Here is a 15,144-nt window from a genome sequence, read left to right as displayed (position 1 = left end):
AGCATTCCAGAGGTTTCCAAATTGTTGCTATAAAAAAGAGGTGCGACAGGCGTTTGTTACTCTTACTAATAATGCTAAAGTGTTATGTCATGAGTGGCTGTGTGAACGAGCCATCCTTGCTGCTGAAAATGATTCTGTCAATGAAATAAAAAAATCAAATTCAGGATATACTTCTGGGCACAGATACTGAGTACAACTCAATCGATACGGTGGTGGATGCCCACAAAGCCGTAAACTATCCAACAGAATTCCTCAACTCACTCGACCCTCCTGGGAATGCCACCAAATCTTCATCGAATGAAAGTTGGGTCACTCGTCATGCTGCTTCACAATCCCGTCCCACCTAGGCTGAGTAATGGCACAAGGCTAGGTGTTAAAACATTGCTGTCCTACATTATTGAAGCTACAGTGTTGACTGGGAAGGGAAAGGGAGACTATGTATTCATCCCCCGCATTCTACTTATTCCGACAGACATGCCCTTCAGTTTCAAGTGCCTACAGTTCTCAAACAGGCTGGCATTCGGTATCACCATCAACAAGGCACAGGGGCAGCCAAATGAAGTGCACTGGTATCAACCTGGAATCTCCATGTTTCTCAAACAGGCAGTTATATGTTGCGTGTTCTAGAGTGGTTCCCCAAATCAATTGTATATCTTGGCTCCAACTGGAAAAACAAAACATGCTATTTATAAACAAGCCTTAAGCTTCAGGTCCATAGCTGTTGGCAGCGTCGGCATCATGTCACCCATCATGCTGCTCAGGAATCTCCATGTTGTTCTCACGTACAGTTATTAGTTTAAGAATGAGTTTTTGAGATGAACATAACATTTGGTTGTGCAGTCTTTATAAGAAAACATTAAAAAATCATAAAATGTAGTTATTTGTTCTTTTCACCTTTCTTATGGAGGTATTTCTAACAAATGGTACCAATGAGGTACCAATGAGAAAATGAAATTCCGGCCAACGCCAGGTATAAAAGCTAGTGTCTAATAAAATTATGCATTATTGCAATAAAAAGAAAATGAGAAAAACTATCAAGCTTCTAGAAAATTGGTACAATGGGCTGCATAAAGGAGGATGTTGAAACATTGAGAATAAGTCCAGCAAGGAATCTGTCCAAGTCTATCATTTCAATAAATAAATGTCAGAGGGTTTTTCTTTGCTGGTGGACCCTTGGGAAAATTATCTCATACCTATGATGTCACGACACTGATGCACCCCGTATTTTTCTTTTTCTAGCAGACTCTGAGGCTTCCCATCCCTAGGAAGGCTGAAGTCAGTACTTACTCATTTACGAACTAGATGAGGCATGCACATAAGGACTGAGAACTGCAGGTTCTGCCCCCCTCAGGGTTACTGGGGCAAAGTTAAAGGCCTGAGCTCAGCAGCTCAAACCGGCAAGAGCTGGATAGAAAAATGGATAATTGATGAAAATCGGTCATGGGGGTGAAGGATCTACGCCACTCTACTGAGGAGGCAAGATCAGAAGCACTTTTGAACTAAGTGGGTCATGCCCCTAGTCAGCTCACACTTGACTGAAAGGTCATCCCCCACACGGCGCTTCCGTATATGAACAGTAAAGATGGACCAATGGGTATAACTAATGGGGCCATGGTTTTGGCGCAACACAGGATAAGTGTGCCAGAAGGCCATATCGTGATGTTCTATAAAAGGTAAATGGTCTAGAGGACGGGTTAGGTCAGTTAGGTGGGTCCCAGATTGAGACAGGATGCGGTTTTTCTTGACTTGCAGGCCAACTAATAAACGCTTCACCTTACCATCTCCCAAGATTGATGTGTGAGCCTGGTTTCTCTGACAAAACCTAGAGCTGAGAAACAGTGGTAAAAACCTCACATTGCTTTATAGGAAAGTGAGCTATGTAGACAACAGTTAAATACATAGGAACTAGAGGAGATATACAAGTTTGTTATGAAAAAAACATACTTTAAGGATGATACTGTAATGAAAATGCAAACAGTGAGGAAAAGAGGCGCGCACATATCAGTTGTGGGAATAGCTCACCAAAAGGCGAGGGGGACTCACTGATGGTTAAATATTTTTAGGTGTTACAGAAAGTCCTCAACAACTGAAGTTTAAGAAGATGGCATTTAAACGACAAGCGCTAGGCTACAGATAAGTATGTAGGGTTTAACATTAGAACGAGATACTGTAAACAGGCCTCACAGCAGGCATGCCGCTTTAGTCGAAATCAACTTGTACGTTTTTATTTGCTTAATATCCAAGGGGCTGAAAGCCCACTGCAAGTGTACACGTTCCCAGGATCATATGAGAGGGAAGTAACAAGCAATTTATGATACTTTCGGGCCACAGAGCCAAGCTCACAGGTGCAGGGGGAAGGCAGTGAACATAACCTCATTTAATAATTTGAAACCATCATGGGTGTTTTGGAACTGCCAGGACGCCAGTTTCATAACTAATATGCCAATTTGCCCTTTAGGACAACATAGCCTGGGAAGCAGTTCTAAGTGTTCTTAAAATGCAACATTATAACAGTAACTTGACTTGGGTTCAAGTCTCCGTCAGTATCATGATTGGTAGTTTTCTCATGGTAAGCGGATGGGGATGATTGGCGGCAGATGAATAAAGATCTGCTGGTCATCCCAAATGTTTTAATACCTTGGCTTCATGAGGTGGGAACTGGGGATTGGACTGACCTCACTGTGTGGGTCTAGGGTGGTGTGGTGTAAGATTTGCAGAACCCAATCAATGCAGGCTAATATATGTCCCGATATAGGGGAATGAGATGTTTGCCCAATGATTTTTATTCAACGGATGGACCAAATGTGTCAATGTGATTTGATGTGAATTAGTTTAGATGACCATAAACGTTCTAGACTTAGGGGTGTTTTTTTGACAGTGCCTTTTCATGCAGTTCTGTTCCACGTTCTGTTTGAATATTGCTGTCCCAGCTGCGTCTGGTGCACTGAATAAAACGTACTTCTTGCCTGTTCTAAAGTCCTTTTTGTCATGAATCATCGGACGCGTCCCTTTTGGACTTCCTGGTCCCTCACACGTAGGGGCTTGCACTCAGCAGTACTCCCAACATGGCCGTCAAACACGGAGCGTTGTTTACCAGCTTCCGCATTGGACGTAGCACGTTCTATAAAGAAGACAGGCCCCGGCGGCCCCACGCGTCTCAACGCTACCGTTTGCAGTGGCTAGACGTGTGCTGCCGTAGTTCGCTCTCGTTACCTTCTTTTGATTCCTGGTTCCTGGCCCCTATTTTTCCCTCCTCATTCATACCCTTCCTCTTTATTACCTCTTGCATCCCGGATCTCTGTGTACCCGTCTCCGAGTACACACTTCATCGTTTTCAGGACTTCCCAGACATTCTGAACGTTCCAGGAGTCGGAACGCTGAATGCACGCTGGAAACCGAGAAAGTTTGCATAGGGTTATACAAGATCCGAACTGTGCGCAAGACTCCTCCTTCAATGAACTCCAATAAACAACACAGACAGGTTAGAAGGGGGAAACCTGTGACACTTATTTGAATAATTTAGTATTTTTTATTGGCGAGTTCAAAGTCAATACACAGTACAATACTCTACAGGTCACATTTGTGTGGTGGTCCAATGCAACGTTTAATGCTGTCGAATGATACTCAATTAGGAAACACTTACCTAAAGATATAGGGCCTCATTACGGGTTTGGCAGTAATTCTGTTGATGTTTCAGGCAAATCCATTTACTGTTTCCGCCACCTTGAACCATAGAGTTACTGCAGGATTACGAGTGGTGTTAGGGCATGGTTAATCCCCTTTTTGGGGTCTACAGGACTCCATGGGCATTTAATCAGATTTACCATGAGTGACAATTCCGCTGTGGTAATCGGACTATTTTTCAATGTAAAATGGAGGGTTTTCCTCCAGCTATATGCTGCAGACGAATCCACCACTTCATCTCCCACCTCTGAATTCACCAGTGCAGGAAAGTGACATTAATGTGGAAGTCATTCCATTACTTGTTTGTAGAGTAGACAATTCCATTACTGCCATTTTAGCACAATATTTTCCCTGTATCGCTGAACATCTAATGACGCCCAACCTATGTTGAAGTGTAGGAACACAAAGCACCACTAGAAGCGTATCTGCTTGCTACCACATTAACAAGCTGAAAATTATGAAATTATATGTGAAGGATAGACCTATATCTGTGCTATATCCCCTTTATAAGGAAAATGGTCCTACGCGGCAACTGTAATGTCACAGTGACAAATTAAGAAACTAGTGTGGCAGCCATTGAAGCGTCACTTAAAACAGAAAATCGATTGGGATTCTATGTCAGGGGTCCTCTATTGACCCCACTTATGAAATATAGATAACTACATCTTCTGTACATCAGAGGGTGGATTCGCTTTTGGTATGGACTGGCTCCACGTCAGAATTCTTTCTTTCTACACTGTACACCAAGGATGTAATCCAAGAATATGATGAATTTGACATGGGGCCAGATCAGAGCACTGGATGGTGAGGAGGAAAGAAGGACCAGAGGAGCAACGAGCAGGGATGGCTCAGCCATCAGAAGAGCAAACCGGCGAGAAATATGTGGACAAGTCCAGCAGTTAGATTCCGCAGAACTGGGTAGGGCACTATTGGGTCGCCGGGGGACCAGCAACAGTGGTGCAGTGACTGGGCACGGCCCCGTTTGGGACCTGCTCCTGGCTCCGGACTAGTGCGCTGGGGGGCGCAAGGATGAGCAATGTCCTGTGGTATAATGCCAATGGGTGGGCATCATTCAGTGGGCAGGGCCATGTGGTGGAGGCCCACTGCCGGTGAGGTGGGGCTGCAGCTGCGCCAAAGAACACACTGCAGACAGGAGTCTAGTGGCATGGCCTCTCTTTATTAGTCCAAAAAGAGCCTGACGTGCGCTCACACTGGATCCATTTTAAGCATTTGCAATAGACGTAACACACAGCTTTTGCTGGGCCCTCTTTAAGCACGCTGAACATGCAGGACCCCCAAATCATTGCTGTGCCCATTTTGATCATTAGGCACATGCGGGATCACAGTTTGCATCAGCACATTACAGCCATAGTTAACTGGCCTAATTACAACATGGGCGCAAGTCCATTCACTCGTTCACACCTGGGGTGGGTCTCACCCACGCAGGAATCATGAGTAGGGTGGGGGCAGGACCTTCTTTCAGGTGACAATGGTATTAGTCTGTGGGGGCAGCGGACACTTCCTTTGACTCCCATGCAGGAGCCTTTACTTGCCATTAGTGCCGCTCTGGCACGCATGGCACACACCCTTTCCTTCTTCAGAGGGAGATTTCATCTGCTCTGTGCGGGCTTACGCTGCATGTCACAGCACGGCTGCGGCCCCATGATTGCGCTGGGGGGCACCCAGCTGATGGCAGCCTCGGCTCTGGGGGCACCCAGGTCGGGGCTGCGACAGTAGGCCATGGTCACACGGCAAGGCAGACCAATAAAATACACAGACACGAATTCCCACTTCCTGGGGCTCTTCTGGACTGCCGCTCACATGCCAGCAGAGCCCCTTTTATTGAGTTTGTCATGACACTCTTTCTTAAAGGGGCAATGGGCCCACACTTAAATGGGCCACACACCACATCCGTGAAAACCCACAGCACACCTAAAACAACGACCCGGGTCCACTACTGTTGTACAATCCAGTCGCGCACCACTCCTATGATCATAAACACTCAATCACTGCAAACCATGGTGCATTCCAGTCCGCGCACCTTGGGGAAGGCCCTGTGGCCGATATCAGGATCACAAAATGCCTGGTCAAATTGACCGTCTGGGCTGCTGCAGGACAAGAAGAACAAATTCTCCTCCTCCTCGTCCTCCGCATAGTCGTATAGTCCCCTCCTTTGCTCCTGTCACCTGGACCGCCACTACTCTGCGGGGCTTCCTCCGTGCAACCTCCTTTGGCGCACTACCTCCTGATGGTCCGACCATGCTGGCCGGCATTGGGGCTGGGCACACCTGAGCAAAGTGAGCCACCTTCCTGTACCTCCCACACGCATGTCCTTTGGCTGGGCACTTCTGCACATGCTGGAGGTCCCATCCACAGTGATGGCATATTGTGGCACCTGACTCTCTCCTTGGCCAATCTCCTCTTCTCGTTGGCCTACTTCCTTGCCATTTACCCACGGCCGACACCTCCTACAACTTCACCTGTTGCATGGGGACTTGCAGCTTGAGCTGCTGACTGGAGAGGTCCATAGCCGAGACACACACCTCTGCCAGTTCCTGGGCATGGCCCAGCTCCAGTATCCGGTCAAGGCCCAGCCCTGGCTCCCGTAGGACCTGTTTCCGCAGAACTACAGCCATAGATCTGAGCTACAATCTCGTCATCCTCAGTTACCCAGAGCACAGGACAACGTGATGCCCAACAGCTTTCCATGAAGTGCATTGAGGCTCTCACCTTCCTCCTGCCTCGCGCATCTCATCCTGACCCATTCGTAAACCCTGTTGACCATGGGCATGAAGTACTCGTTCAGTGCTGCAATGGCTGCGCCATATTACTGGTCTATGGGCCCCAGGGTCTTAAACAGTCTCTGGACAGCTGGGCGGCTGAGTACATGAGTGTTGGGCATTTTGCCCCGTCCTTGACGGCCTCGAAATACAACTCAAGGTTTTCCACGCATGCCCTCCATCAGGGTCCTAGACTGGCCGGAGCCCCACAACATCAAACGGATACAATGGTGCAAGCTACACATTCTGACAATATGCCCCTTCATTTTCTTCATCTACCATGATGGTGGCTTGATGTGGCGCACTCTGTATCCACTGAGGATGAGCACCTGGCCTGGTTCAACAGGCTGAGGATCCCCAAGGGCGCTACCCTTCCGGGTACCTTGGCGACAGAGGAGCTACTGCGAGGGAAGATGGATGGGCCCTCCGGACTGTTCTGGTGTCCCCTATTGTTGTGTCCTCCGTGCCGATGGGGTGCACAGGTATGCTGGATATGCTGTGTGGGCCGTGCTGTGGCACTGTCCATGCCGTGGGCAAACCATTTTTGGAGGCCTCTCCCCTGTCCTCAACTTTCCTATGGCCACGGGCGAGGCCTGTCTGCTCCCCCTTTTGATTTGGTGGGGAATACCGACTGTTACAGCTTCCCCCAGTGCTCCGTGCACCAGCCTGATTGTCCTGGGGTGGATACGCCCCACAGCCTAACCTGATGTCAAACAGTGGGTCGGTGAATGAGGCCCGGTGCTGCTCCTCCACTTCCTTAGTTTTCTTTTTTTTTCCGCTGCTGTGGGCCCGGGTGTTGGATGGCCACGCCCTGTTTTGTTGGGGCTGCCGTGGGCCTCACGTTCCTCCGTTCAGGCACAGAAAAGGAAAACCTGTTGCTTTCCTTCTTTCGAGCCGCTGCCGGCCCGTTGTTCGTAGGCCACGCCCACTCTCCTTTGTTGCGGCTGACACAATGTTTCTTTTCGAAAAAATGTATTCTTCCTTCACCGATGCGGGCCGATGTTCGTGGGTCATGGCCACCGTTTCTCAAGTAGGTTCCGCCCACTTCCATTGTGCAGCCACCGATGTTCCCTACAGGCATACGGTCAACGCCGCTTCTTCCTCCGCGCCGGTATGAAAATGGGCTTCCAGCAGCCTGCACAGATGTGTGCAGGTCTGGATCACCCCTCATCACCAATGTTAGTGGCCCGCCACCAGTCACCAGGGTGGGCCACACCGTCTACCAGGAACACCCGGAGCACAAAGACACACTGCTGGTTCACAATGAATGGAACGCAGGGAACACCCTGCTGCGTCCGGGACACTGGACAGACGTACCGTGGCTGGGGGCACCCAGCTGATGGCACCCTTCGCTCTCGGGGCCCTCAGGCCGGGGCTGCAACAGCTGGCCGTGGTGATACGGTAAGGCAGACCAATAAAACACAGGCACAAGTTGCCACTTCCTGGGGCTCTGCTGCACTGCCCCTCACGTGCCAGCAGAACCCCTTTTATTGAGGAGTGTCATGACAAAGTCATGACACTCTTAAAGGGGCAACGGGCCCACAGTTAAATGGGTCACACACCACATCTGGTATCAAGGGGCAAGTCAATGGATGAGCTCATGAGCAAGGCAAAGGGCTTTGAAATCTGTGTGCTCTTATAGAGGGAGTCAAATCAATATCTTGCAATGCCTTTCTCAGACAATTATGTGATTTTTGGGGCCTCTGAAGTCCAGATAGGTCTTTGTTGGTAGACAGATATAGATGCCATTGTAGTTTTCAAGGTAGAACTTTGCACCATTGCAACCATGAGCATTACTAGCGTTGGCATGTTCGGTGAAGCCATTTTTGCATGCAGCTTAACATTAGCACAATAACAGTTGCTGATGGGGGTCTAAAGATTCCAAACAAAAAGTGTCAAACAGCCCGACTGAATCCTACAGCAAAATGAACTTGGGGCAGGGTGAAGTAGATATAGTGAAAACAACAGTTTTGGGGTTTTTTGTAGGCATGGGGAAAGGCACTTGCCAGGCACTGATGTAGTGACATTAACTGCCCATTGAGGGTAGCAGGTGTGAGTAACTGTGCATAAGAAGCCCAAACGGTTCACTTTGCCAATTATCTTTTTTAACAGGACTTCAGTGAAGGACATGGACACGCATAGTGCTTACAAATCGAAGGGTTGAAGGTTAAGACATTTCTATTACGCCAATAGAGTGTTTACAGATCCAATTAAATCATTAACTCTCAGAAGACCGCTTTGTAAAAACACTGTCAGGCACTCCAAGTGCAACATTTGATGGTAAGGCTTGTATAAAGCTAGCTCAAAGAGATCTCAGTAGGATGTGTTATGGGCAGTGAGAGGCAGGAAGTGGGTAGGAATGGCCATAGGATTCGTATGGCAATGGCCAGTCACTGGGCGGGCAAACAACCGAACACCAACAAACTCTGTGCCCCTCCTCATATGCCATTACTCGCTAACTGTAGTTTAATGCATTTGTTTTGTTTCGGCTTATAGGTCGCACAAGCGCCACTTAATAGCCCAAACAAATATGGCATCTATTTGTATAGATAGGCATCTTTGCTGTGGATTCCTTGAGCTGTCAGGGAAAGGAAAAGCGATGTGTTGTGAAAATGTATTTATAAAGGAAACATACGTAGTTGATATGCTAGGTCACGCCATTAGCAACACAGCCTTCCTTCTTCATTCAATACCTTCAATTTTCAAAACTGATTTAAGGAAGCATACCTGATGCAGAGTCATCATATGTTGAGAGGGTAAGTGCCCCCAGTGAACTTGAAGATGTGCTATTAGATGGAGTCGATGGAATGTAGCAAGGGCGCAGCAAGGCTTCACCTGTGTTAGTCCTTCCATTAGTGCCATTATTCCCTATAAGATAAAGAATATGACAAATGTATGTATGCAAGCTACTGTTGAACATCTCACATGTTACCTGTCAATTAACATCATTATTAATGTCAAACTGCTTCTTATTTCCAAGTTATATTATGAGGGGTGTAGAAAAAGTACATGTTCAAGCAGCAAAACAGTAGCCTGCTTTACCTTTCCAATGTAAATATGTACTTGTATGGCCAATGTGACACCCTAAAATGGTGAACACAAAACCAGTGTAATGAAGCAACACTGTTTATTTGGATGGGTAGCTGTTGTCTCCGTTTCAACAGTCAAATATCAAAGTGTTGGAAAAATGAGACAAAATAGCTGGAGCTTGAAAATGAGATATCTACCAAACGTAACTCATTTGATCACAAGACGTGGAAACTGTGTAGAAGCTCCTAGCCCATGTATCGCGCTGTTCTGTGAACTGAGCGGTCTCAAACTACTTTATGGCTGGAAAGAGATATCGGAATAACTAAGCGGGTAAGTAAGCAAAACAATGGTTTTAAGTGTTGCTCTTATGGCAAAGGGATGATTTTCAGTGCAGAAGCTCAGTGAGGTGGCAATTCCCCTTCTACCTGAGTGGCAGACCACCTCAAGAGATCTCCCTTTGCTTTCGCCTTCTGGCTGCTTCTCTTCACCATCCTACATCTGTGTGGTCCTCACTAGACTGAGGGACGGTGCACCAACTTTCTTGGATTCTGAGCAACGCTCACTCCATCGTTAACATTTCCTCCTGCACATCCAATTAACCTCTGTAAAAAACTTTCTGCATGGATTCAGAATCATTCTGAAACAGAAGTCATGATGCTGCCTCAACAGGGGGGTGAGGTTCCTTTTTGTCCTCAGCTGTGTGTGTGGTGTCAGAGGGTTGAGGACTTTTGGAGAAACAGGGGCTGGGGTCTGCGGGCTTCCAGCTCATGCCCAGATCACCTGTCAAACACTTGTCTGCACAACAGGTGTTGCCCTGTCGAGCATATGTCCCAGCAGGCATACAAGGACGAATAGTGGCTTAAGCGCCTACTCAGCCCCACAAGACTACTAAACCAGCAGTGATCCCCATCAAAGGGGTGAAACAGGCACAGCCTCTTGGTAACGTGGTCAGAGGGCAGGCTATACTCCTCAGGAGGGTTATGAGTTGATTCAGAAGCAATCCAAACAATAGTATAGTGGTACTAAAATAAAATAATGTCCAACCAATGTTCTATATAAAAAAAGGATCTTTAATTAAACTTACACGCATTCAAAAGTGAATAAAAACACCACTGGCCATCTTGTAAGGGAAAACACAGGCAAAGCAAACTTTGAAACAAATGGTCACTGCAGGATTGTAGACAGGAGTGTGGAGGCAAAACGTGCAGTAGCAAAACATCAAAGTTATGAAGAGGTCTTTAAAGGAATAGAAGGGGGCTTAAAAGTCACTAGGCTACTTTAAGGCATATCAGAGGGACATAGCCACTTCAAATGCCTTATTCTTGTCAACGGGCCTACCAGTATCGAACAAGGCTTTGAGGAGCTTAACTGCAGCGGACCCGGTGTCGAGAATGTCGAGTTATGCTTTCCCACTGGCAAGTCGGCACTGAATCAGTTAGAGATGAGGGCTCCCATTAGACAGAGTCAAGTCGAGATGATACTTCTGTTGGATCAAGTAAGTGGTCAAGATGCGGTAAGCCAGTTGCTTCCATGGTGTCAAGCCGATGATCAGGTGTAGTCCATCTGCTTCAATGGGTCGAGTTGGTATCAAAGAGCAGTGTGGTAGGTCAGAAGGAGGAGACAGAACAGTTTGTCATTTCAAGATTCTTATTCAAATAATAAAGGAAACATGCCTTGCTATCCCCAGTCTATGTGTTTCCCTACCTAAACAAACTAAGGTGCTTGTGTGTTGTGAAGTCCAAAGGTAAAGTCTGTCCTCAGTCCAACTCTAAGCTACTCTACCCCTACCACCAATAGAAAACAACAGAAGACCAGAAGAATGACTCCCTTCTACAGGATCAACTTCCTCAGCTTTAGTATGCAATCTTGAGATATTGCTGGGCTATCTCGTGAAGTAATTGGCTTAGTTCTTGTAGGGGACTTTTCCCAGTCCTAATTCCCCCTGCTTGTTCCCTTGGAAGGCCTTTCCTTCTCTGATTTGTTAGCTTTAGAAATCCTTGAAAAAGATTTCTCTTCAGTGTCTCAAGGTCTTTCTCTTCCTGGTTCCACTAGGGAGACCGATTCCCTCCTTGTAAGGTTCTTATGCTCTCTGTTGCTACAGTTCTTCAACTCTTTGTGCATAAAACAGTTGATATCATATTCCCCCTCTTCCGATTCACTGTCTTCCTCAGTGCTATTCTTATTGTAGACCCAAAAGTAATTCTCTTGTCCAGTTCTTATCTCACTGAGACAAATAGGATGGGTTTCACAGGGGTTTTTCTCTTCTGACCACTCACTGGGTCCCTGTCCCTCGGGGCAAGTGGGTGGAGGGGTGTCTCGTCCTGGGAGGTCCCACTTACCAGCACCACTCAGGGGTGTGGGGGGGATTATTGCATAGCGGCCTCACCTACATAGCCCCACAAGAAAAAGAGAGAAGTGACAGAATCCCATGATTCGTCACAGCAGGTAAGCCATGTGAAGCATTTTGAGCATCAAATGCATTACCACAGATCCTGTAGTGGCTCTAAGGGAGTAGAGCACAGTCAAGCCATCTCGAAAAGTGTCTTCAGGAAGTAAACATGCTTTGGGATGCTTTTTGGGCTTTGTAGTCACTGAGACCCAATTCATGGTCACTGGGGCAAGGCGAGTCCCACAAGTAGGCTGAGTCCCAGAGTGTTTGTCACTATTCTTAACTTTGGGCCCCTCACTGTGATGAGTAGGGTGACAGTATTCTTTATTGCCATGTTCCCTCCCGGTTCTCCCATCACCCCTGTTACCTTGCTTTTCGAGGGTTGGCGTCATCGGGCCTGTTCCCATGAGCAGGACTTCATATGTTGTCAGGACAACTTGGATTCCCGTAGTGTCTGCTTTGGAGTCTTCTCCGTGGCTTCAAGGCTCCAATAGTCTCGCCGTAGTTGTCAGACTCACCAGTCCACCCTTCTAGGCTCACGCCACCTCTCTTGCATGCTTCTCCTTGGGGTTTTCTTCCCCTCTGCTTTGCTGGCCTCAGACTTCTTCAAAGCTTCTAGCTGACAACACCTTCCGTCTTCCTCCCGACGGAGGATCTCTCCTGTTCCATTCATGACTTCACTGATTTGAAGCTCCTGGGTCTTCCCTTTCTAATACAGGTTGCCTGGTACTTCCCAGCGGAGGATCGTAGTCCATCCTCTGGCTCTGTTAAACACTCTTCATTCTTGGTTCAATCTACTTTGTCACTGTATTATTGGTACCAGACTAGGGGAGTAATCACTATTACACTCATTCTTCTTCATGGTGTTTGAAATATATTGTTATCCAAGGGGAACCTTGAATCTTGGATTACAAGAACACACAGTGGTTTGGTTTGATGGTGTCGCCGTGATGTCAAAGAGAAGGGGTTTAGGGAGTTCCTCTGTGGAACGGGAGACAGTCCCTCGGGGGCGGAACTCTCCCTGTGAGGTCCTGCTTACCAACACCCCTAGGGGGATTATTGTGTAGCGGGCTCACCTCGCTAACCTGGGGAGAAGTGACTGAATCACAGGTGACTGAATCCTGCAATTCCTCAAAGCAGGTAAGCCATGTGACTTACTTGGAGCGTCAAATGCATTACTGCCGATCCTGAAGTGACTCAGTGTCAGGCCATCTCAAAAAGCTTCTTCAGGAAGTAAACATGCTTTGGGATGCTTGTTGGGTAGTGCAGTTCCTGGGAGACCCATTCCATGGTCGCAGGGGCATTAGGCCTTGTCCAGCCAGCTGTTCATCCCAAAAAGGACCCTGGGATGGCCAGAGAGAAGAGTTTGCCTCTTTGTTGAACATGCTTTGGGATGCTTGTTGGGTTGTGCAGTCCCTGGGAGACCCATTCCATGGTCGCAGGGGCATTAGGCCTTGTCCAGCCAGCTGTTCATCCCAAAAAGGACCCTGGGATGGCCAGAGAGAAGAGTTTGCCTCTTTGTTGAACCTTTCTGTCTTCACCTCTATATCAGGGGACTTTAGATCAGACTGTACTTCCCAACAGCATTCCAGGTGAATCCTTCAAGAGTGTTCCAAAGATGAATCAACTAAGGAGAGCCCCATACACCCTCCCGCCCACCCACACACACACTGTTATATATGCAAAATGCTACAGAGGATCGGTTAACAGCAAGCCTGCTAAAGGTCCTATTATGGCTGCTATACAGAACGTTCTTTGTCTTCTGAAGTCCCACCTAGAATGCCTTGTCTGCAGGAAGGGGTTAGGGAGGGTGGGGGGGGCAGAGACATTTGGGAGCACTAGCAAAATCCAAGATTGCAAAATCCCTCTGTGGGCTAAAGCTCGCCTCTGGGCTATCCTACCTTCACAGCTTACTCTGTCCTCTACCTACATCAAAAGGTCTCCAGTGATCAACACACTTGTGTGGGGTGGCGATTGTAAGGACAGCACTGCCTTTGAAGTACAGGTTACCAGTGGATGTCAAATTGAGTGTTCCTGTTCATGAAGGATGAAGACAACCCTTCCTAGGTGGTTCAAAGAGGGGTTCCTGGGCTGTACCCAACATGGTTGCTGTGTGAATACATAGCTCAGGCAGCCTAGTACAGATCACACCTTGTCATGAATGAGTCATTGTTCACCAGCTGACAATGACAAATTTCTTTTGGCAGTACAATTCTGTAATCGTAGTCGCCACTATGTCAAAATGAGACCTGGCTTATGTTTAGATATTAACCTGCCACAAAGATGCTGGAGTACATAAATATGATATTTTTAACGAGAGGTGCATACAGTTACAAAGCCATCTCTGTCTGTTCAAACTTTGTGTATGTGCGACATTTGATTCTGCTCCATTCCACTGCAGGGCAGCCGCTATGGGGGGTTTCAGTAGACTGTCACTGAAAAGTACCTGGAGGCATTATGGTTTTTTACGTTCAGAACCCGAATTACTCACATTATTTTATTATTAATAATCAAAAAAGGTCAGGCTATCACACCCTCACCAGGTGGCATTCTGTCACAAAGGGTGTGGGGAGTGCTTTTTTATCTCTGGAGGTGCACGTTCTCTCAAACGAATACTTGATGCCTCCCAGAGCTGCCAGCTCTTGCCTTAAGGTAACTGGGTCACTGCTAGGTCACTGCTGCACATTGTGCATAATCTATCCATATTGTGTATATGGAAAAAAGGGTTATCGGTAGAGCCAGATAGTGAGTGAGACAGTTATAGAGCAGAGCGAGTGAACATGGGAATTGCCTTCAGAGGCGAGTGGCAAAAGTCCATGGTGTGCCTTTTAATGGCGAATGATAGCTTGTTATGTGCACTTGTGCATTTTAAGGACCCATTATGCCATGTTAGTCTACATTCTGAAATGCTAGGCTAGGTCCAACTATGTAAGGGTGCAAACTCAGGACCCACAAGGCATAGTTATTTGTCTGGGCCTCTTGCTTGACTAACCACTGGCAACCCGCAGCACCTCTCAGTCATACCTGTGATGATACAAATGGTTGGTACCCATCATGCACTAGTAACTGGCATAGCCAACCACACACCACATTGCAAACACAGTATTACTCTGCTGACAGCTAACTGTGAGAGATAAATAGTTATTATATTCTGCTAATGTGCGATTCTGTTCTGCATGCAACATGATGGTAATGCTCACTTGCAATGTGCAAATATGTAAAACGTTAACCATTCTGCAACTGTCTTGGTCAATGCCACGT

The 15,144-nt window shown here is 47.2% G+C and overlaps 1 protein-coding gene across 1 annotated transcript in view; it reads right to left on the bottom strand.

The window, feature by feature from the left end:
* Nucleotides 1-15,144, bottom strand: part of CFAP47 (cilia and flagella associated protein 47) — a 3,369,192-nt gene that overhangs the window by 2,469,947 nt on the left and 884,101 nt on the right. Inside the window, exon 28 of the mRNA XM_069639370.1 lies at nucleotides 9,192-9,332. Within this exon, the coding sequence (XP_069495471.1) occupies nucleotides 9,192-9,332 (141 nt within the window). The remainder of the gene's footprint in view (nucleotides 1-9,191; nucleotides 9,333-15,144) is intronic.

The sequence above is a fragment of the Ambystoma mexicanum genome, chromosome 7q (assembly GCF_040938575.1).
Source record: "Ambystoma mexicanum isolate Mex_15411 chromosome 7q, UKY_AmexF1_1, whole genome shotgun sequence".
NCBI lineage: Eukaryota > Metazoa > Chordata > Amphibia > Caudata > Ambystomatidae > Ambystoma > Ambystoma mexicanum.
Note: the sequence above shows the minus strand (reverse complement) of the source record. Positions and strands in the feature narration are given on the sequence as shown.